Below are 24,019 nucleotides of genomic sequence, written 5' to 3'. Positions count from 1 at the left end.
CACAGCCCATCCTCTAGTTTTAATGGCTTTAAAAAAAATTGCCAATCATGTTTTTAATCAATCTTCCACCACTCCCAGATATTTTGCTTTTGTTTTTGTAGTATTTTACACTACAGCAGAATGTTGCCATTATTGAAAACATTGGATACGGAGTAATCGCTATGAAAACGGGACAGGGTAGCATGGCACTCGCCTGGAAGGGTCCCACAGGAGGCCAGGTCTGCCCCACAGCAGCCCTCCTGTCCCTCTTTCTCCCGTGTGTCAGAGGCTATGTAGCCCTCAGTCACAGCTCAGACTCACCATCATCCCCTTTCTCCAGTCCCCAAGAGGGAAAGGACCCCTGGGGCCCCCATCAGAGTCACCTAAATGGAAATACCTGGGGGTGGGGGTGGGGGTGGGGACTCTGGAACTGTAGATGTGAATGGTCAGAAAGCTAACCTCTGCCAAATGGGCCAGCCAGGAAAAAGACGGCTGTTCTATAATAAAACTATAGAGAAAAGCTTCAGTTTATGGTTTATATTAACAACTGTAAACAGGCAACTTTAAAACCAAACCAATCAAACAACCAAAAATAAATAAAGAAAGAAAGAACCACCATGAGTTCAAACTGTACTCCCATCTCGGGATGGAGTTGATCAGTGCCCAGATCTGCGGAATGAAAACAGACATCAATAAGGTCTAATCTCAGATGAGAAATAGCTTCTCGGGAACCTGACCCCTCAGGTCACTGGCGGCTCCTTTTTCCATGAATAAAAAATGACTCCCTCTTTGCCAGTGGAACATGAGATGGGCTGATGACTGTTTCTGTAGGAGTTATTAATAACACTTCTTGTCAATTCCAATCTTACTTAAAATGCGAGGCAGATACAGATAATCAAATGAGCTACGTATGTAAATGCATTTTTACAGTATTCACGAGCGTAATGCTGAGTTAACATTGCAAAATCTTTCATATTAACCCTCATTTTCATTGATTAACCTTCCGAAGAGACTGGTAATTTTCTACCCCCCAGAACCCAGATCCTAGGCAGTAATTAAAAGGATACACGCTCATCATAAGAAGTAAAACTCAATCATTTCGTGAGTTTTATCTCATTTTTCTAAGTCAAGGTGTCTATGATTGGAAACCCTGATACTTGCTCATGAATGACCTCAACAATAGTCTCAGGAAGATTCTTTTAAGATATATTCATTTTAGTGTGTGTGTACGCACACACACGTGCATGCACACGCACACCACATGCATGTATTGACTGACCACAGAGACCAGAAGAAGGCATCAGAATGCCTAGATCTGGAATGACAGGTGGTTTGTAAGCAGCCCAGTGTGGATTCTAGGAACTGAGCCTGGGCCTACTGCAAGGGCATTAACTCCCCATAATCGAGAAACGGAATAGTGTCCAATAGGAGGTTATTTTTCCTTGATGGATGATTAAAACACAGTAACACAATGACTGATTCAAGTAGTAGATCCAAGCTCTTAACTAACCAAACGAAACAGTACACGGGGTCCTTAGGCATCTTCCGCCCTGCCATCAGCCCCCAGCAGGGCACAGTCTGCTCCACCCACCCTCAGCCCCTTTGCCCCACTCACGGGTGACTGGCCGACTCTGCTCCAGCTGCACACTGTCCAGGGATTGGGTGCTGGGCACCGCAGAGACACTGGAACTCCTCACGAAGCCAAAGGCCGCCAGCTTGGCTGCTGGGAGACGTGAGTACCCAGGAGGACGAAGCCCAGATTTTGGTAGACTGGATTTTGCAGCATTTGAACTGGAGGCTTTCTTGAGATCTGTCAAAATGAATCAAAAAGAAAACTTCTCAGTGGAGAGCACGATGCACCGTCCGCCATGAGAAGACGAAACTTGCAGGCTCCACATCTGCACACTAGCAAACCAATTTTTAATAGAAAGGCCCCTTACCGGGGCCTATGCTTCAGGGGACTCAAGCAGCCACTACCCGGGAATGTTCACAGTCTCACTTGTAGAGGAACTGAGGACCAACAAGTGCCCACACTCTAAGCCCAGGAAAGGCTAAAGGGATTGGAGATGCAGAACAGAAAGAGAGTTGCAAAACTGCAAGTTACCTTAAATTTGTGAGAACAAGATACACCTTAAAATTTAACACACCGTGGGCTATAACCCCAGGTGATTAGCCTCACAGAAATGGGTTCCAAGAATCGTCCAGACTGCTAACCCTATTGCTTTGGGGGTAAGGTTAGCCAGACTGCAATCCCCAAAGACTGACTGGGCAAACTCCAAGCTCCAAGCCCTTGCTCTACCCTGAGAACACTAGTATCTCCTTGTAAAGAATGGTGCCATGACTCGTGTCCAGCACCCACTGTACAGTCTGGTAGGTGCCTACAGCGGTGTTGTGATTTCTTTATGTTAGCTCAAACTTCAAATTAGTTCCTAGGTGTGTACCCAGGCGGGGAGCACAAAGATAACGGTGTCGTGCTGTGAAGCAGGGTCTCTGCACCTGCATGGCCCTTTCAGGAATGGATATACGTAAAGGAACAGAAACAGAGTGGACGCTGGATAAAAGATGTCTGGCATTATGCTGGCAGAGGGGGACAGCAGGCAACGCCTCTCTTCCGGGCACTTGGTGATTAGTTCTCAACAGAAACAGCCACAGGCACCAGTTCAAAAAGGCCCCAGTGCTGTGGACAAGCAGGACTCTTTGAGAAGTATATGCTTAGAGACCTCAGAGCAAGCGTCGTTGGACTATGGCCTGAAGCCTGGCAAGCAGAAGGAGAGGCTACAGAGAAGAAACTTTGAAACACGGCTGTGTAGTGCGCGGCATGGTGGGAACCTGGTTCAAACCAGAGAGTTGTCACGTGGCCTTTCCCTCCAGCCATAATGTGTTCGTTCACCTGACACTGCCACCGTAGAGTGGAGATGACCTTGGCTTGGTAGCCATGAAGGAAGGGTCCTGAGGGTCTCATTAGGAATTCTAGCTGTTACACTGGCCCCAATACAGAGCTGCCAGTGATCTCAGAAACAGCTGAGGTCGCCAGGAAGTAGAAGGCTAGCCAGAAGGGGCAGCGTCCAATCAGGATGGGCTGGGGTGGGACTTCACAGTGATACAACTCACATAGCGCTCCTCTAAGTGATTCCTCCCTTGCCTTCTGTAAGCCCAATAAGCTCATTGGTTCGCCAAGCTGAGCTCTGGGGGGTAATCCCGGGCTTTGGTGGCCTATGGGGGTGAAGAGACAGACATTCGTTCTCATCTCTTTGGTACTTTCTTTTTTTTTTATTGAAAAATAAAAAAAAATTCCGCTTCCTCCCACACCACTCCCCCTCCCCCCACTCCTCTCCCCGTCCCTCTCCAGTACGAAGAGCAGTCAGGGTTCCCTGCACTGTGGAAAGTCCAAGGTCCTCCCCCCTCCATCTAGGTCTAGGAAGGTGAGCATCCAAACTGGCTAGGCTCCCACAAAGCCAGAACATGAAGTAGGATCAAACCCCAGTGCCATTGTCTTTGGCTTCTCATCAGTCCTCATTGTTCAGAGAGTCCAGTTTTATCCCATGCTTATTCAGTCCCAGTCCAGCTGGCCTTGGTGAGCTCCCAATAGATCAGTCCCTCTGTCACAGTGGGTGGATGCACCCCTCACGGTCCCGACTTCCTTGCTCATGTTCTCCCTTCTTCTCTGGCTGCAACATCTGTCACCCCATTGATCGCCAGTGTTGATTCGGCTGATCTGGCTGGCTAGGCGGGTGTTCCCTTCCTCCCTCACCACTCCATGTGTGTCCCTCCCGAAGCTGCGGGCTCGGTCGAAGAGGACGACCTTCCCCAAATAGAGGAGGACCGGTCTTCGGTCAAGGGTATATGAGTAGCTGCGCTCCCCTGCTAGAACCTCCAAAAAAGCTCTCAAGGTCCTCTTTGGTACTTTCATGGGGGCAGTGCTTCTCTTTGTTTTAGAAATGCGGGTGACTGTGCATGTGAAAAATGCCCCAGAGCGATTCAAAGTGATTCAAACTTACAGAAAAAAAAAATGCTCCCTGTCCCCGCCCCCAGTCATCACTCACTCAGCAAGGCTGTGGCATTTATGTGGCCTTTACAAAAACAACATCGACAACCCAAGCAATCTTTGCCAGTGAAGTCCTCTTGCCAGCTCCCTGCTGTACAGAGTCCCAGGTTCTGGTTCAGTCCCACTTCTCCTCCAGACATAGAAGGCAGATGAAGATTAAGAGCCCGGCCATCGTGCAGAAGGCACCGGCATAGTAGGGACGGGCCGAGAGGCTGAAGCATTCCTTCTGTGTGTGCTCGAATGGCCTCGTTGACAGCTAGGCCGAGGCGGATTGTTGTGTGTGGCCTAGGTGGCCACAATCTTCTTTAAACTGGAATACGCCCCACATACCAGGGCCCTGAGCTGGACACTGTACTTGCTACCTTTTCTCCTCCAGAAGGTCCTCGCAAAGGGGTCACTGTGCAGGAACTCTCGCTGCACGCCGTCACCATCAAAGGGGACCCCCTTGCCACTGGAGAGCTGCTCAATCACCGTGCTGCGCTCCACAAGGTCAGTGGCAGTGTAGACACTGGGTGGGGTTGTCACGCCCACCTGGTGATGAGACACAGGGCCACTCAGAGGATGCCCTCCTCCTTGAACACCCAGTGGTAGAGGGCCACGGTGAGCTCACAGGTGTCTGACTGAGAATTCCTCTGGGCGCCGGATGCGGTCTCCCACACTGTTGAGCTGAAGAAGGCATCAGTGAAGAAATCCAAGGAACCACAGAAGGTGACACGGGTGCTGTTGTTGGCTCAGAGCCCTGCGATCAGGAGAGTGTTCTTCCCACTGCATGGTGGTACTGGGTGATGTGCTAGGCTGGGATGGATGTGGAGGTTGAAGAGCCTGCTAGGATGTCCAAAACCAAGGGATTGTCCCCACTTCAGCTCCTTGGAAGAAAACGGGGTTGAGAGATAATTTCCCATCGATGGTTGGGGCCTTCATCAGGTTCTCAGTGCCAATCACGAATGCTGGCCAAGGTCTGAGACATCATAAGTGTGACGATCAATGACCGATGTTTTCTCATCATCAAATTCAATCCTACACTCACTGCCCAGTTCCTGAAGAGGGTCAAGGGTATCAGAGCTGGCAGCAACCCAAACACTGCCACCACCATCAATGGAGGCACCAATGTTGCCTCCAAAGTCATCCACTAAGCAGAGAAGATGATGAGACGGTCATAGGGGAACTCCCAGGGCCTAATGAGGAACAAGCTGGAGACATCTGCAGTCCTGAAAGTGAGCTCAAAGCCCCAGTCCTTCAGGCTGAGGAAGAACACTGAGTGTGTGTCCCACACAGTGATGCTGTCCAGTGGCACGAGGGTGCAGGGGGGCCACTGGTGCAGATGCAGCTGAGCACAGCCAGCATCAGCCCACAGAGGTGCCAGCGGTGAGGCGGGGATCCATCTTCATCTTCCAGCGAGAGAGGCCAGCACCTGGACACCTCAGTCACGTGTCACTAGGAGCAGGTATGATGACAGAGAATCTTCAGGAGAATATGCAGACGCAAGCTCCAAGAAGCAAGTCAAATGTTAGGAATGGCTGCACAGGTAAGGACCAGCATTCGCAACGGGAATCCTGAAGGAACGCCCAGAGGTGTGACCCCCATCAAAGATCTTAACATGAGACCTGAACCCCTGAAACTGCTAGCGAAGGTGTAGGGAGGGGGCTTAATGATACGGGCAGAGTCACAGACCTTCTCCATGGGACTCTGGTTGCTCAGAAACTAATGTCAACAATCAACAAACGTGTGCACCGCAAACAATTAATCAAGCAAAGGGATAGCCTACAGGATGGGGAAATGTGCAGCTTTGCTAGATACACATTGGAAGAGAAGCTTAGTATCTAGAATATAGGATATACAAAGAACTCAAAATATCGCACACAGACACAACCCAATCCATAAATGCTAATGAAATGAACAGTTCTTCAAAGATGAGATGAGTGTCTTCATTGATCCCCACCCCTCAGGGTCCAGGAGCTATGGAGAAGAGGAAGAGAAAGATGGTAGGAGGCACAGGGGATGGAGAACACGAAGAACAGTGTCTTCCAGTCACAACAGGACTGACACACATACGAACTCCCAGAGACTGAGGCAGCCTGCCCAGGGCCTGTATGGGTCCCAGGGCTGGGAAGGGAAGTGGACATAAGCCCCCATCCCAACCAAGAATCTATCTCCTGTTGACGACTCCTTACAAAGGAACAGTTAGTTTTCTCCAATAGAGCCTCTCCAGGTATATAAACCACACTTAAGGGCAGGCCCCACGCCCAGGAGTAGAGGGCCAAGACAAAAGGAACTCAACAGCATTGTTTGTAGACTTTTCGTCTCATGTTATATTGTCTGGGATTTTTTTGTCTTACTGATCATTTTGCTTGTATATTATGGTTTCTGATTGTGTGTGTGTGTTGTGCTTTTTTTTAAAAATTCTGGTTTGTTTGGTTTTTTGTTGTTGTTAACCTGTTTGTTTTCTCAAAGAGAAAGAGAAAGAAAGATATGGATTTGTGTGGGTAGGGAGGTGGAGAGGATCTGGAAGGAGTTGGGGGAGGGGACCTCATGATCAGAATATACTGTATGGAAACTTTATTTTCAGTAAAACAGAGAGAGAGAGAGAGAGAGAGAGAGAGAGAGAGAGAGTTAGTTTTTGGTGAGAAAGAAATGTGAAGTTTTTTCCTTTTACTAAGTTCAGTGTTTCTGTAACTGTTTGCCATGGATGCACAGAAGGACGCGATGGTCTCTAAAGGCCCTGAAAAGCATCCACACTCTAGACACCTCCAGTGATTACCCCACTTCAAAGCACTCAGTCGGCGACTGCCTGAGCCTCTGCAGTGGAAAGCGGAGCTGCGTGTGTCAACAGCTTACTAAACCAATCTATTAAAGGTGGGTTGGAAGTAAAAGTGAGCGATTACAACAGCAAGGGACAAATGGACCTCCCTTTCCTTGGGCTCAGCCACACCGCTGCTCCGCGTACTTATCCGAGGCTCCAGGTTCACACATCACAGAGACACCTGCCCATCCCTGTCCACTGCTGCGTCACTCAAAACAGCAGCTGCGGGACCATGCCAGGTATCCAGCAGCAGAGGAATGGTTAAGGAAAATGTGCATACACACACAATGGAATGTCGCCAACCATAAAGGACAATAAAGCTGCATTATTTCCAGAAAAATGGATGCAACTGGAGACAACCCTATTAAGTGGACCAGCCTGAGAAGACTCAAGGGCTGCGTGCTTCCTCTCATCTTATCCTTGTGGTTTTGCTGTCAACTGGACAGATTTGGGAAAAGGGAGACTCAATTGCATAAGTATTTTCATCAGGTGTGAATTAAATCGCATTAAAGCTGCTATACTGCACCAGAAGTCTAGGAATATATGGGGGGCACAATCAAAGTATGTCATATGCATATGCAAAACTGTCATAATGAAACCAATATTATGTATAACTGTTGCATGCTAATAAAAATAAACTTTAAAATAAAATATTGAATAAACTAGGATCATAATTTTATTCCCAGCTCAGCAATGGATTTAAGATAGAGTCATGATTAGTACCCAATGTGTATCAGTATCTTTACAATATCTGGAGGAGGGCAGAGTCTTAATAATATATTAGCCCTGACTAGCCTGGAACTCGACATGTGGGCCAGGCTGGCCTCAACCTTCCCACCTCTGTCTCCCGAGTGCTGGTCTTAAAGGTACATTCTTCCACACCGTGCTAAGATGGTTACTCTATGTTGGGTCTATGTGGAGTCTGGAGAGATGGCTCAGCACTGGCTGCTCTTGTAGAGGACCCACATGAGGTTCCCAGCATCCGCATGGCAGCTCACAACCATCTGTAACTCTGCCCTCTTCTGGCCTCTGAAGGCACTGTTTGTGCATGGTACACAGACATATATGTAGGCAGAACACTGATGCACGCAGAATAAAAATAAGTAAAATGTGTTTACTTTATTTTCGAAATTGTAATATCATTTGTCCCTTTCTTTTTCCCATTCCAAACCCTCCCATTTATTCTTTCTTAGTTTCTTTCAAAGTCACCTCTTCTTTCATTATTGATACCTCATGCATATATGTGTATACATAGTTTAACCTGCTCCATCTGTATAACGTTACTTGTATGTATGTTTACAGGGCTGACTACTGGGTATTGGATAACCAAGTGATCCTCCCTGGGAGGAGCACCTCTCCCACTCTCACCACTCCTTACTGCCTGTGGTTCTTTGTGTAGGGCTGAGACTCGCGGGCTTTCCCTCATCCGTGTTAGTACAGCTTTTGCTGTTGTACTTGTTCAGCTATGTTTGGGCAGTCACGTGGTGAGACTTGATGGGTGCAGCCCCCAGCATTACCAAGAGACACAATCTCATAGTCAACTCCCGGATTCTCCGACTCTTACAGTCTTTCCACCCCTCCAGAAATGTTCCCTGAGCCGTAGGTGTAGGAGTGTTTGTAGATGCGTTGCATGGGACTGGGCTCCACAACTCTCCACTTCGATTGGTTGCAGTTTTCTGTAATGAGCTCTGTGTGTCACAAAGAGAAATTTGCTTGAAGGTAGGAGCCTCTGACGAGGGAGAGCATTTGACGTTTGTCTTTCTGAGTCTGGATTACCTCACTCAATAGGATCTTTTCTAATTCCATTCAAAATAAGTAAAATCTTTAAAGGGTCTGCCCGGGCTAGAGAATTTGATCTGTCATTGTGTGTCCTCTACAAAAACATTTCCACTCGAGAGGTGGAATAAGTGCTTTGGATTCCCCATCAAAGTCCCTTCGGAGTGAACACGAACATCATGGGGACGCTAACTAAAATAAATTCAAAGCTAAGAAACATTTTTAAAACCCTGGGTTAAAGTCTATGGCTCATGCAAGGGAGCCAAACCAAACTCATTTATTTTAATCAAAGCTCAATTTTCTGACAAGTTTTTGCCAGAAAGCAAAAGCAAAAAAAAAAAAATCCTTCTTGAACAACAAAAGAGATTCCGCTGTCTGCTAAAAGCTGCAAGACGCACTGCTATTTCAAAGTCGTATTATATTTCCTTTGAAAAATAAATTCTTTGAAGAAATCAAATCTTCCCATTTAAATGAAGTGAATTTTATTTGTTTGGGCTTTTTCCTTTTTGTATAGATTCTCCTTTAAAATAGGACTCTGTGATACTAAACAAAATCTCAGGCAGCTAGAATAATATCACTCATTCGTGATTCAACATTGTACCCATAAAGTCTCATCGATCATTGTCCCACTGTCATGTATCCCAGAGAGTAAAATTACAGTGTTAAGAAAGTAAATTGTCATTAATCCAATTTGGTATGAACTGAAGGAGAGAGAAGGAGGCTGCGGTATAGTTAGTGGGGTGCTTGCCGGTATGCATACCGTCCCAGTTTTGAGTATCCTCACCCCATAAACCAGACACAGAAATAACACCTGAAGCCTCCACCCTCAGAGGTGGATCACAGAGGTCATCCTTAGCTGCACAGAGAGACACTGCCTCAGAATCAAAAGCAGAAACCTGGAAATGGTAGAGTGACGGCCATTCACGACTCCAGCACTCCTGTGCCAAGAGGGCAGGTGGAACCAGGAGAATGGCCAACAGTATTACTGGAAAGCAGCACAGCAGAGAGAAGGGAGAGCCTGCCTCAGCGAGCGGAAGGGGAGGGCCTCTGACGTCCACACACAGGTGCATGCGTGGAAGCACGCACCGTATGAGCTAATTGACCAAAGGGCGCCTTGTCTACGACGGGAACAAAGTCAAGGTCGCATCTAACTTGTCAGAATTGTAACTGAACACACAAGTGGACACATAAACAGATTTTGATTTTGGTTTTGATTTGGTTTTCGGACAGGGTCTCACTGTGTAGCCCTGGCTGTCCTGGAACTTGCTATGTGGTCCAGGTTGGCCTTGAACTTACAGCTCTGCCTGCCTCTGCCTCCCGAGTGCTGGGATTAAAGGTGTGTGTCATACACACACCTATAAGTAGGTGTTTTAATTCTATAACTAATGAAGACACAAGAGAATCCATATGATCATTAACAATGACTTCAGGGCATTATTTCAAGGATGGTTTTTCCTTACAATTTTACATTTGGAGTCTTTATATCAGCATATTTATGTGATTTGGGCCAAATTACTCATTTATTTCACTTTTCTTCCCAGTTACTTTTCTGAGCACTTTTTTCTTTCTTTCCCAGATCCTTAGCTATGCTCATATCATCGAGGAGCCGTTCAGCCTCTCTGCACCTTACCTGACAACATGCGCACACAGCGGCTGTTTTTACCACCTTTCTCCCTTGCTGAGACAATTCTCTGTATAGAAAACCTTCAGTGTTAAGGTGGCATCTCGTCCCAAGGAAAGCAGGACACAGAAAGACCAAAGAAAGCAGCATGCTGTTCAGTAGACTGGTGACCTGGGCTCAACATGACTGAATTCAAACTCCCAGCCCCTCAATTTCCTCCTGGGAAAGAGGGAGGATAGAGCCACTGTGTTGGTTATATTTTCTTTTGCTGTGATAAAACACCATGACCAAAGCAACTTACAGAAGGAAGAGTTTATCTGGGCTTACGGTTCCAGAGGAACAAGAGTCCACGGTGGTGGTGAGGCAGGGCAGCAAGCAGGCACGGTGGCGGGAGCAGGAAACGAGAACTCACATGCTCAACCATGAGTCAGAACTAGAGAGAACGAATTGGAAGTAAGCAGGACACAGCTATGAGGTCTCCAAACTCACCCCAGGGCTGCACGTCCTATAACAGGGCTGCAGCACCTAAAATAGTGCCGCCCACAAGAGACCAAGTGTTGAGACAGATGAGCCTGTGAGGGGCGTTACTCATTCACTCTGCTCCAGCTATCTACCCATTGCTATGCTAGAAGAGAGAGTATTGGCTAATACATATGAGCACCACTGCACGGAGAGCTATGGGCTTGCTGTTTTCTCTCATTGATGCCACACTTTCTGAAATCGAGAAGCACATCTCTTTAACAAGAATCAAGGTACGTAAAAACCGATTTCCAAAATGACTCTCTAGCAAGCCCGGCCAGGGAATGAGGATTGCCCTGGTGAGGGACACACTACTACGGCGGTGGTAGTATACAACTTCTGAGTGAAAGTCATGAGAGACATTGAAGGTCGACCCTTTCCCTCTCTGATGGCTACCTCAAGGAGAAGCCAGACTTGCTTGCTATGGGAATATTTAAACGCCACTCCTGCGTGGAGATGTGAGAAGTTGCTTGCCAGAAGCCGGCAACCCCGACATCACAGAACTGGATCCTCCATCCTTGGTCAAATGATCAGATTTGCATCAAACTAATCAAACTCGATTGCATACTCAGAACCATCCCATCAAGATGTTCCCACAGAACCACCAGAAGGGAAATGCTTGCTGTACTTTATAACTTCTGATATTTGGGATGGCGTGCCATTCAGCAACGTGGAGATTCAGGTACCTGAAGGCAGGAGCCATTATAACAAGGACTCACTCCATAGGCACGGCTCCAGAACCAGGTCCAGATGATGGTATAAGGAACTTTGGGGTAAAAGGAGAAAAGGAGTCTGAGTTTAAGGTGCTTCAAAGAGAAGAAGCTAATTGGCATTTTTTTTTAAAAAAAAAACCTGACAACAAAGGCATAAAGAAAATTATGGGACGTGAATCCATGCTAATAGCTAGCAAGTGTTACTGAGAGAATATGGACATTGGAGAGTGTATTGAACGGACTTAGAATTTCCTACAAATCTCCAGGTGGGGCTGAGGGTGCCACGGGTGTCATGCTTATTCTTCTGGTACTGTGTAGGCAGAGAACTAAGACCGGCATTTCGACAGAAAGTAGTTGTTAGGCACGCGAGGTTTAGCATTTGCTGGGCTGGAAAATAATCATGGAAAACAAGAAGGAAATTAAGGAAATTAAGGAAAGGTTTTTGTTAGTGGTCGTGTCCAGGCCGCTGTCAGAGAACCATGGTCGAATGAGGACAGCATGATGTGCCTGCATAGTCTTCCATTGAGACCTCAGAAAGATAAAGATGACACACACAAAAAAAATAACTGTCAAGCAGTTAAACTGCTGAGAAATTCAAGGTTTGTGCTTGCCAGAGGCCTTGACAGGTGCTCAGTATACAGATTTTAGTATGTATTTATTTATTTAGCGTATGTGTGCTGTAGTGTGTATGCACATGTGGACAGAGGTGTATGCGCCCAAGCACATGTGTGTGGAGGGAGGCCAGAGAAGTACTGGGTCTGTCTTCCTCTATTAATCTCCTCCTTCTCTTTGGGGGCCAGGCCACTCACTGAACCTAGAACTTGGCATTTTAACGAGACTAGCTGGCCAGTGAGCTCCCAGGATCTGTCTACCCTCCAACACTGGTTACAGGCACACGACACCTTACCCAGATTTTATGTGGAGTTGAATATTTGAACTTGGGTCCTCTTGCTTTTACTCACTGAACCATCTCCCCAAACCAAGAAAGGTTTATTTTGAAGGGATTTTTCAAGAGTAGCTTTTACCCGACAGAGTAAACCTAACAAAATTCAAAGAAATCCAAGTTTTGTAACAGAAACCTGGCTGGCTCAGACTGGAACAGTAAGAGAGATTCTTAAATGAAAGGAGCTATTGATTGGGCAGAAATCAGACTGAGAACACTCTTAGGAGTTCAAACATTTTCAGGAAAGGGAATAAAGGTGAAGGAGCAGGAGCAGGAGCTCGAAAGTATAGAGGGAAAAGCTACACAAATCATCCAGGCCCTGCATGACCACTGCATTGCAGCATCATTTCCGAGCAGTGATTCCTGGGTGTTTCCCATCATGCCTCTGCCTTCAGTAGACACTCTACTGGAGTTACTCTATGCTGTAGAACCACTGGCTCTCAGGTGTATGTGTGGCGGGGGGGGGGGGGGGCTACTTTCCCGCTTTAAACAGATTTTCTCCAAGACAAGCTGGATTCGAGGTGATACCCTCAACCACATAGGAGCAGCATCATTCTTCCGTTTTGTTCTTCATCTGTCGTCTTTAATTCGGACGACAGTGTTGTGGACGCTGAGCTGACAATGTAAAGAACGAGGCTCTCTTCCTCTCCACCAGCCTGTTCGCACAGTCCCGGAGGGTGCTATGCAGGGCTGCTGGGGAAGAAATGGCATCAACCGTCTTGCTAAGCTGTGCATCCTACCACCCGTGGGACCAACCTCCCCGGCAAGATGTGCCTACTTGTGCAGCAGTGGCCACTACTGCTCATCGGAACACGGTCAAAAGAATGGCCCATGGTGCACCATGCCTTGGGGACCTGAGACAGAGGCTCCAGGAGAAAGGCAGAGCGCCTTTCCCTCAGGTGTGTTTTGTTCCCTGGATGGATCTTAGATGCGATCTCTTGTTTCCTGTGACAACCATTTACATTCAATTTATGACAGGCTTATTCTTGTTGGATGTCAGATCACAGCTATAGAACCCAATCTGGTTTGTGTCCCCTGAATCTGAAGGTGGCCTTCTGCCTTTCTTTCATGCTTTCCCAGATATAATCTATAATTATATATGCCAGGCATTGTGTATAAATTGGTTTGCCCTAAGAAAAGTCCTGGAAAAGGGCTGCTCTGCTAATATTTAGTATGTGCTTACTTACGTTTATTTGCATGTTTTTTGGATCATGTTTTTCTGAACTCAAACAACCTTCCTTGGATCATTGCTTTCTTTGTTACATTCGTGTATAAAAGCCCCTGAAACTGAAGTAAGGTTGTCTACAGCATGAGTCTGTAGTAAGGCTGTCTACAGCATGAGCCTGTGGTTCACCACACTCTTTAAGGTCCTCAAATCCCACATCTTGCAGACAGCTCTGCACAGGTTGGTGAGTCGACACTGTTAGGAAGGTAACCAACTATTCTCTGCTTGGATTTTCAGCACCTTCTGGGACTAACCCAGACAAAGAAGGGCCATGGCAGGAGGGAGAACATTTGCTTTTGATTCTTCCCTGAGCCGATTTGCCCTGTTGTTGCAGCTGTTGCTGACTGTGGATCTCAGAAACAGCATATCCAGGCCATTGTTGGCTGAGGACCAGCGATTCTTCAGGAGCCCTCCAAGTTCAAGTGCTAGATTGAGACTACTGAGGCACACCAATATATCATCCTATTGGGTCTGTTCCTCGAAAAAACCCTAACTAATACAATACCCAAGAGAAAAAAAATATGCATAAAACTCATACAAGATGAGAAGCAAATGATCACATGGTCAACAACAGACAAAACCCAGAAACGAGCCAAATCTCCACTAACTGATGCATTTATAAATAAACTGTGGTCTAGAGAGAAAATGGAAGATCAACCATCAACAAAATATCCTTCTGGGCTGAGGCCCGTCACCCCTACAGTCATTTGTTGCAGCCATGTGCGCCAGCATGGCTGTCTTTGAAGGCACAGCCTTGAAGGAGTAAGTAAGGCCACATTCAGTGACTGCAGCGGAGACGTTAGTGGCATCTTTCCCCTTGTGTGTGCACACAGATAAAGGGCGCGTGAATGCCCAGAGAGAGGACTCTCACCCATAAACCAAGAGAGGTCTCAGCAGACATAAACCCTGCCAGAATCTTAGATTTCTGACTTTCAAAACTGGGAGAAAAAATAATTTCTAAGCCACTTGGTCTTCTGAAGATAAGGAGACAAAAGAACAAAACACTGATGTGTTATAAATCAGTCAAACTTGGACATTCTGAAGCCAGCAGAAGAAGTCAGATACCAAAGGCCACACACATGCGGTGTCTAGAACAGGGACAGGGACATCTATAGAGACAGAAAGTAGGTTAGTGAACGTTAGTGGCTGGGGCTTCAGGAAAATCTGGAGTGACAGCAAGTCAATATTTTTTTTCGGAATGATGAAACTTCCTTCAGTTACTGTGGTAATGATCGCATATCTAAGAAGAGTCAAAAAGCCCATTGGATTTGTCCTTTAGATGAGTGAAGTATGTGGTGTGCATATCATGTCTCAATGAAACTGTTGACGGAGGAAGAACAAGAAGGCCGGGTAAGAGGCTAAAAGAGACCAAGATTGAGACAACAACAAAGATACAGGGAAGCAGGTAGATGGCCAAGTAGGGTAGTCTGTCTAAGCTCAACAGATGGTGGCTCGAACATGTGTTGGTGGCATCGGCACACACTGTGATCACTTGTGCTCAGCATAAAGAGTGGGAGATGATGCCCGAGCAAAACAAAAAGGAGAAACACCAGAGGGAAAATAAGGATGAATGTGTCCTGGTCCTGCCAAGCCCTCAGGCACAAGTGCTCAGACAGTGATGACAAAATAGACTAAGTGGATCCGAAGCTAGGAGCAGGAGAGAGGGGATTCCTAGCCCAGTCTGGGCATGCCAGGCATTGGGGTGCCAGTGGGGGAGGAGGAGAAAGGGGAGGAGGGAGAGGGCTCAGGTAAGCAGCAGCTAGTCAGGTTGGGAGAGAAGAGGGAAGAGAGAGCAGATGGCATCACGGAGCCCTGCTGGTCAAGGCCTCCATGGTATTAGGATCGCTGCTCCTTGGAAAACAGCATAAACCGTTATGAAGAAAGGAGAGCTGCTTCTGACAGAGGGTTGCAGAGGAAAGGGGTAGAGGGAAGGGAAATGAAGAGAGTGGCAGCAGGCAGAGAGTAAGGACAGGTGGAGAGCTAGCCTGAGGTCACGGAGTAGGGACAGGTGGAGAGCTAGCCTGAGGTGGCAGGGTCAGCAGGCTGCAGGTCTTAGTGCTTAACTAGTCTTGGGTACATATGATGAGGAAAAAGTAAATCTTCATTATGAATTCAAAAGGCCTGCACACCTAGACGATCTCCCTATGTCTGCACACACACATGTCCCACCACAATCACACACACTGCAAATACAACAGTTCACAGAAACTTCAAGAAACTGGTCAGAATAGCCTTGTGCTAAGCCTCTCCTCCTGCAAGAAAGCACCCCATGTAGTCGCTCTGTGACCCCCAGAGTGACCGAGAAGCAGGTGACATGGAAGATGAGAGGAACACAGTGCCTGAACAGGGAAGGGAGTGAACACAGCCAACATGCGCACACGAATGCATGAACACACGTGCACACACATACACACATATGTACACATAAACATGCATACATATATACCTGTGCATGTGCACACTTTTGTTAATGACACCACACAAGCATACATAGCCAGAGAATAGTACGCAAAAGAAATAGAAGCTAAAAAACACTTCTAGTTGCTTTTCCAGAGGACCTGGGTTCGATTCCCAGCATCCACATGGCAGCTCCACAGATAGACATGCAAGCAAAATCTTCACACACATAAAATTAAAATAAATACATCTTTTTTTGGAGACAGGATCTCACTATGTAGTCTTGACTCCCTTGGAACTTGCTATGTAGACCAGGCTGGCCTCGAACTCACAGAGATCCACCTGCCCCTACTTCCCAAGTGCTGGGATTAAAAGTATATGCTGCCACACCCAGCTAAATAAATAAATCTTTAAGGGAAAAGAAAAAAAAAGAAATCCTTATCAACAGTAGTGGCCCACTGGAGCTATTCAACATCTAAGCCAGAAACGAAAACAAACAAGAGTTACTTACTGAACTGTATTTTGTTTTGTTAGCATTGGGAGCTATGAACCATATAAGGATTTAAGAAAAAAGAATACTGGGCTGGAGAGATGGCTCAGAGGTAAAAAGCATTGCCTGTTCTTCCAAAGGTTCTGAGTTCAGTTCCCAGCAACCACATGGTGGCTCACAACCATCTGTAATGAGGTCTGGTGCCCTCTTCTGGCCTTCAGGCATAACGCAGAAGGAATATTGTATACATAATTAATAAATAAATAAATAAATAAAAGTACTGCAAAACTAGAAATAATCTACAAGACCAAATAATCCTATTTGTGTATTGTCTTTTCAGTTGAGATTGTAATCATAAATTTACCATCTTCTGATGACTTAAAGGAAAAGATACGTCTTCTGGAGTAAGGAATGAAGAGATAGCTCAGCAGTGAAGAGCACTAACTGCTCTTCCAGAGGACCCAGGTTCAAATCCTAGCACCCACATGGCAGCTTGCAATTGTCTGTAATGCCAGCCCCAAGGTATCTGACATATCCTTCTAGCCTTTATGATTATGAGACAAGTAGGTGGCAGATAGGCGACACAGAGGCAAAATACACATAAAACAAATTTTTAAAAACCCTTTATGGAGTCCTTGAGTAAGCACAATTCAATACCTGCGTCTGCATTTCTATTAGGTCCAAATGTCAGCCAACGTGATCGGGTTTAATGCAGTGGGATCCAAATATCAAATGGCCTATTTGCCACTGTACCAGAGTAAAGCAATGTGTGTCAGAGATGGGAGCTGCAAGTTGGGAAGATGAAATGAGCATCAAAGGGCACGTCCAACAGCGGGAAACAGCCGCAGGCACAATGATACCAACACTGCACATTGCAGGCTGTGCGGTGCACAGACAGCAGCTGTCCGGAAAGACAGGTGACCTTGTGCTAGCCAAGGCTCACTCAGTCCTAGTTCTGTCCAGGGCCCTGAGTCATTGCCTTATAAACACAGCTGAAGAACCGTGCTCAGATCTCGTTCGCATCAGTGATTTTCAGGACGGGCTGCAGCGGCTCAGAAGCGAATCCAAACGCACAGAACTTTTATGAGCAGATTCTGTCGACTCATCTGCTCCCGATCAGCGGCTAAGGCAGTTCGGGTCGGAAGAGGAATGAACGCAGCTGCTGCATTTGCTACAGAAAGCACCCAAGCATCATGCCATGAGAACAATGAGAGGCTTTTTCCCATGGATTAGACTTAAAAGCACAATTTTCATCAAAGCCTTTACAATCACAGACACATTCCACAATACTAACCAGATCCCTAAGCGCTGTGCCCAGTACTTACTTCATTTAAGCAGAAATGGAGACCACAGCCAGATTAAGTGGGTAGAACATTTTTTTTTAATTCTCTCCGATGGAAGATGTTTTCAAATAAAAGCAGCTATATTTCAAGTGGCAGCAATGAAACTCCCAGCCAATGATCACCCAGGTTTTCCATTCAGCAATTCCTAGACTTAAACCTCAGGCAAGAGCGAGAAAGGAGATAGATACTTACAAAGCCAGGTCCTACAACTGCTCTGGAACACAGAACGCGGGAGGAGGTCCCAGACTGCAGGAGGAGGAAGAGGAGTCATGAGGAGGCAGCTGACTGCTGCAGAGGCAGCGGCCACTGACCTTCAGCCTGGCCAGCCAGGTGAGCAGACACAGCCCCAAGGGCAGGCGAGCACAGAGGAGGAAGACGCTCCTGCGGGCACAGGATGCCCAGTTCCCAGGGACTGACCACCACCTTCACCCTGGCCAAGCCCCAGCTTGAGGGGAAACAGATGCCCGGGGAATTAGCACAAATGAATCCGAATTCATCCAGTATAGCCAGCAGTGAGCAATCATGGAGAAGTGGAAAAAAAATTCCCAAACCAAAACCACGAAGAGGAAAGAGCGACTGCCCTGGAGACCTTGAGGAGAATGCTAACAACCTTTAAAGTCGCATCATTAATATGAGAAGATGCTGCCATGATAGCATGAGGGATAATGTGCAAGGGAAGGAAGCTGGGAGTAACTGAGAGTGCACTCTTCGACATTAAAAATGGGAAAACAGAAATTCAGCAGAAGGTAGAAAATGAAGCAAGTCTAAAAGTCTAAAATGTCTAAGGAAGATTTGGCAGGAAAAATCATGCAAATAAAAGGCAATGGTCCACACTAAATTAAAAAAAAATAACTGGAAGTGAAAGAGGGATGGAGAGAAGGGGAGAGAGGGATGGAATGAAGAAGAGAAGTGGGGAGAGAAACAGAGAGTGAGGTTAGTAGCAAGAACACAGCATGGCTATCAGCAGTAAGTAGATCCAAGTTTTTATTCTAACTAGTGCTTCTTCTTCTCCCTCTTTTCTGACATAATGACCAATTTGTATGCCCGTTTACACACACACACACACACACACACACACACACAGAGAGAGAGAGAGAGAGAGAGAGAGAGAGAGAGAGAGAGAGATACACACATACCTGGAAACCCCAAAAACAATAACAAGAAGAGAGAATTACAAAACGCACTAAGAAAAAGAAAACAGGTCACCTACAAATTTTCTTTTATAAGATTGGCATAAAAATGTCTCTTGATGAACAACAGAAGTTGTGAGTTCTTGAAAGAAATCTATTTCCAGGCTAGAAAATGACTTTTAATGCAGTGGGTGAAGCTTAAAAACATCCTCAGAAATGAAAAACTCTGCCCTGTGGCCATCTCTGATCCCTCTTTCTCTGGAAATTAACTCCTGGGATTCACTTAGATAAAACAAACATGTAAACCAAAGAGTGCAGGACACGGGGTCCTGGGAGGAGCGAGGTAAGAAGCCTTGAAGACAGAGACCGCAGAATCGAAAGTCCCAGAATGAGGCCCTGAGGGGAGCAGCAGAAGGTCCTGAGAACAGAGAGAGCCCAGGACACAGCTGGCATCCAGGCAATGCTCACACCCGATTCCCTCGCTCACTGACTCAGCCTGAGATTCTGCCTGCCCAGCCCCCTCCATGCTTGCCACCTTCTGAACCTGTGCTTGGAGGTCATGGTTTAGGAACAGTAAGGAATAGAAGACTAGAGGACAACCACAGTCCCATGTTGGTCAGTTTTCCAACACTGTAGCAGGTCGTCTGGGAAAACCAACTGTTCTGGCGTGCTTTCTGTGGCCGTGCTGAAACAGTCCCAACAAAAGCAACTTAAGGGAGGAAAGGATTTATTTCAGTCTGCAGATTACAGTCCATCACTGAGGGAACTCGAGGCAGGAACTACTTCCTTTTCCATATAGCATTACCTTTAATCACGGAGCTCACTTCCCAACCAAAGAGGTACAGCAGGAACCATAGAGGATGCTGCTGGCTGGCTGGACAGGATACATACCTGTGCTTAGCTACCTTTCTCATACAGCACAGACCCACCTGCCTAAGAATGGAACCACCCACAATGGGCTAACCCCCTCTAACAACTAACAATCAATACAACCCCTCACAGATAAGCCCACAGACCAAACTGATACGTATTCAGTTGAAATTTAGGCTGTGTCAAATTAACAGAAAGAAAACAGGCTTCTTGCTAGTCTATAATTGGACAGACCATTGTCTATCTGATGGGGATGCAAAATGATATCCATAGGGAACAAAATATGTACCTCCTGTCATGATGGCAAAAGAAAAGGAAAAGACCAAGATGCACGAACCCCTTCAAGGATACACACCCAGCAGCCTAAGGACATTCCCCTGGGCCCTACCTATCGAAAGTTCGACTGTCTCTCTGCATTGTGGCCATGGACACATGGACTTCAGGGGTCATGTTAAACTCCAAACTGCGGCACATCTCCTCTGAGAATATGAAAACCTGAAGAAAAGACACTGTTCTGGGGATCATCTATAATGAGAAACAAAACAGACACCCTGAGATCCCACAGTAACTCGAGGCCAAGAATAGGCAGACGCAGTGTCCAGACCATTCATCCTCTTTTCATGAGGAAGTAACAAGTAGAGATGAATTAACTGATCACACAGAGGAGCTGCAGCTGGCATCACTCATCCTTGGGTTTTCTTCCTTCTTCCCCGCTTCCAGTCTATTCTGAAGTGAACTTGACCCACGGGGTGAGAAGGCTAACGATACATACAGTGTTAACCGGATATTTGGGTACTGGGGTAGAAATTACTCATGCATGTGTTTCCAGAAGAAATTAGCAACTGAATTGGCAGGGTGAGGAGAACAGAGGCTTTTCCAGTGTGAGTGGGCATCAATGTGTTGAGATCTGAGTAGGATCAAGAGATGGGCAGAGACTGAATTCCTTCTGCCCGAGTGCTGGAGCCGGGGCATGGATCTTCCCTGCCTTTGTTGTACCGTCAGCTTTCCTGGGTCTACACCTTGCAGACAGCTGTCATGGTGATGGTGCTCAGGTTCCATAGTCTCATGGGTCACAAACTCATAACAAAAATACTTATTATGCCTGGGACAGCCCTGTTCGCTCATTGGACAATGTACACACAGCCATAGCCGATGTCTACATCACTGATGTTGGAAATGGTTTGAGAGTGAGATGTATTACAAGCCGAACACCAGAACAGACCAAAATGTTCCAATTTGCACCTTCCAGATTAAGTCTCAGGGCTATCTGCTATCATTAAGATAGCAAAGAAGGAGGCTGCAGAGATGGTTCTGGGGTTAAGAACACTGGGTGATTCCCAGCACCCATATGGAGCCTCACAATCATCTGTAACTCTAGCTTCAGGGCTCCAATGCATCCCTTTGGCCTTCAGCATACTCATGGTGCAGATACACTCATGTGGGCTCATACACATACACATAAAAATAAATGAATAAATAAATATTTTAAAGCTACCCAAAGGAAAGCTGGAGGCAGAACTTAGTAGAGTCCTTGCCCAGTATCTGTAAGGCCTTGGGTTCAATCTCCTGCAATGGAGAAATTTTAAGAAATGCCAAAGGAATTGCAATTTGGCCATGTTCCCTTGCCATCTGATTCAATCATAATTCAGATGCCATGGTGGAACAGAATTTAGGCGGCAGTAATATATTGCTGTCTTAACCCAGGACCTAACACACCTTACCTGCTCCTCTTTCTCTTTAATCTATTTCCCTCTTATCTGCATTTGAAGAGCGATTGCCTTTGCCTTACACCCCAAGATGCATCCTTCTGCACACGGCCACAATCCCATCATTCATCATTCTCTAGGGGGCACTTATGGCCAACTTCTCCCCTGGGCCTCCCTCTCCTTTCTAGTCCAGATCATCTCCGGTCACACTCTGAAATGCATCCTGGCCCCACTCCCCGTTCCAGCAAGCACCCTGACTCTTCTCTGCATTTGCTAGCACCTACAAACCTATCTGTTCTAACTGCTTCTGCTTCCACACTTTCCATTCATGCAGCACCCCACGAATATGTGACTTCCACCCCCGTGTTTCACTAAAAGTGTTCACTGAAAACTAGGTCACCAACTGCTGCCTAATTTCCCATTTCCACAACCTCCTGGCGTTTCCGCTTGTCCTGCCTCCTGCGAAACCATATCGGTCACTTCCTGCTTCAGAAACTCCGCCTTAGACCCACACACAGCATTCTCATGGAGTCTCTTGGTCCCCCTCCCCTAGGGTTCTATCTCCAGCTAGCTTTCTGCTTCTGTTGCTTCCTAAATTGGTCAATCTCCTTTTTGCCTATCTAATTTTACCTTGTCTCCACTTCGCAGAAACTGTTTATCCATTCTCACAGCTTCTGGACACATCCATGGGGCAATCACCCAACACCGATATCCTTGCTCAGTGTTTCTCTGTAGCCAAATACTCCTTTTAGATATGCCTGTCTAATGCCTAGAGGAACCTCGAATTCTCACGTGTCATTAAATTGTCCACTATTACCTCCAATGCCACCACAGATTCCCCCAGGGTTCCTCTAGAGTTACAGCCGCCTGCACAGCGGATCCTGATCACCCTCTTGTTCCACCTTTCCACTTCCCCAGCCTGGTAAACTCCTGGGTATCCTTCAAGCTGCTGCATGACTCCCCTTCTCCGCAGCATCTCTACTGAGCCCCATTCTGCTCACACGAATACTCCTCTATGTGTATTCTCGATGACCACTAGCAAATACTTATTGCGTCTATGGCCATTATTGTTTGAACTCCTTGTGCCCCACAGAGTCCTGAAGCTGTGTATCCTGAACATGGACTGGCGCCTGGCCCACATCAGGCCTCAGAAAAACAGGAATAGGCTGGCCGAGTCCAAAGCAGCCACGGGTCTTCTCAGATTCTGCCTGGTTCCGTTGGCTTGATTTTCACCATCACGGCAGAGCTGAGTGAATTGCATCGAACCATGAAAAGCCTAACGTGTTTACTGCCTAGCCTTCAGTTGGCTCACCCCACTTCAAAACACTCAGGCTCTTGCCATTTCTTGATGGTGATGGGATCGCACCAGGTACCGCTACAGTGCAGCCATAATTAATTTATTCATTAATCCAAAAGACACTGAGTTTCCTTCTGCTTTTTGAAAAAAAAAATATTTCTAACTCATTCTTTGAAAGTTCTGTCTCTGTATACAATGTAATTGTGATATATATATATATATGTATATATATATGTATATATACATACACACATATACTCACTTCTTACCACCTCCCTCCTGCTCTGCCAAGACCTACCAACCTGCTTGTCCTTCTAGAACTTATTATTAATAACGCACTGAGTCCAGTGGGTGCTGCCCAGATAAATATGGGTGTGGGGCCACCCACTGGGGCATAGGCAACCTACCAGCATCACAGACCCAAAGCAAAGGCCACCTCCCCACTCAGCAGTCATCAGCGGCTAACAGACACATAGCGAGGAGTGAGATAGGGCAGTCCCTCCCCTGGACATGCTGGACTTCTGAGTGGCTTCATCACATACAGGTCTTGTGCAGAAATGACAGTTGTGAATGTGTGTGCTTGTACAGTCACGGTGAGTGCAGAAAACAGCATCTTACCGCTCTCCCCTACCATCTGCTCTTATGCCCCTTTGCCCTCCCCCACTTTCTCCAATGACTGCTGAGCCTGGGGGAAGGAGGAGAAAGAGACAGATGCAGATGGCCCACCCTCGGCTGGTCCCTCACGGCTGCATCATTTTTAAATCCTTCTGTTCTCATAGGCTGCACGCTGTGGAGGGCTGAATGCTAATAATTATGCAAAAGCAAAGTAAGATACTGTCAAACTTTCCCCAAGACACTGAACGAAACACAGGGGATGGCCGGTTGAAGGTACCTGGCTGAGGAGGGGCTGCTGTCCCATGGTACGGTCAAAGCTGTATGTCTCTCAGATGCAGAGACATGGATGATGAAATGGAGTCAGCTTTGGAGGGTGTTGTGGGAACGGCATTCTGAAGGCCATAGTAAACACAAGACTGTCAAGTCAGAAAGAGAGGCTACAGCATGCCTGGAGTGATGGAGGCCACAGTGGTCAGTATGTATGGAGACAAGAACAAGGGGATCCAAAAGACTAGCAGGAGAAGGCCAGGGAGAAGCTGGCCCCAGGGCC

At 46.7% G+C, this 24,019-nt stretch overlaps 1 protein-coding gene and 1 pseudogene across 3 annotated transcripts in view; both read right to left on the bottom strand.

Moving 5' to 3' along the window:
* The window catches only part of Mtus2 (microtubule associated scaffold protein 2), a 362,594-nt gene that overhangs the window by 208,662 nt on the left and 129,913 nt on the right, over positions 1 to 24,019 (bottom strand). For all 3 annotated transcript variants that reach the window (XR_005976596.1, XR_005976595.1, XM_041678087.1), the window contains exon 5: positions 1,595 to 1,789. Coding sequence is in view for 1 of the 3 variants with exons in the window: in XM_041678087.1 (XP_041534021.1) it covers positions 1,595 to 1,789 (195 nt within the window). In the remaining 2 variants the exon portion in view is untranslated. The remainder of the gene's footprint in view (positions 1 to 1,594; positions 1,790 to 24,019) is intronic.
* On the bottom strand, positions 4,140 to 5,412 carry LOC121464622 (annotated as a pseudogene).

This window comes from Microtus oregoni, unplaced genomic scaffold, assembly GCF_018167655.1.
Source record: "Microtus oregoni isolate MIOR12 unplaced genomic scaffold, Mior012 000029F_ref0000214, whole genome shotgun sequence".
NCBI classification, from domain to species: Eukaryota; Metazoa; Chordata; class Mammalia; order Rodentia; family Cricetidae; genus Microtus; species Microtus oregoni.
This window is presented reverse-complemented; position numbering and strand designations above follow the sequence as displayed.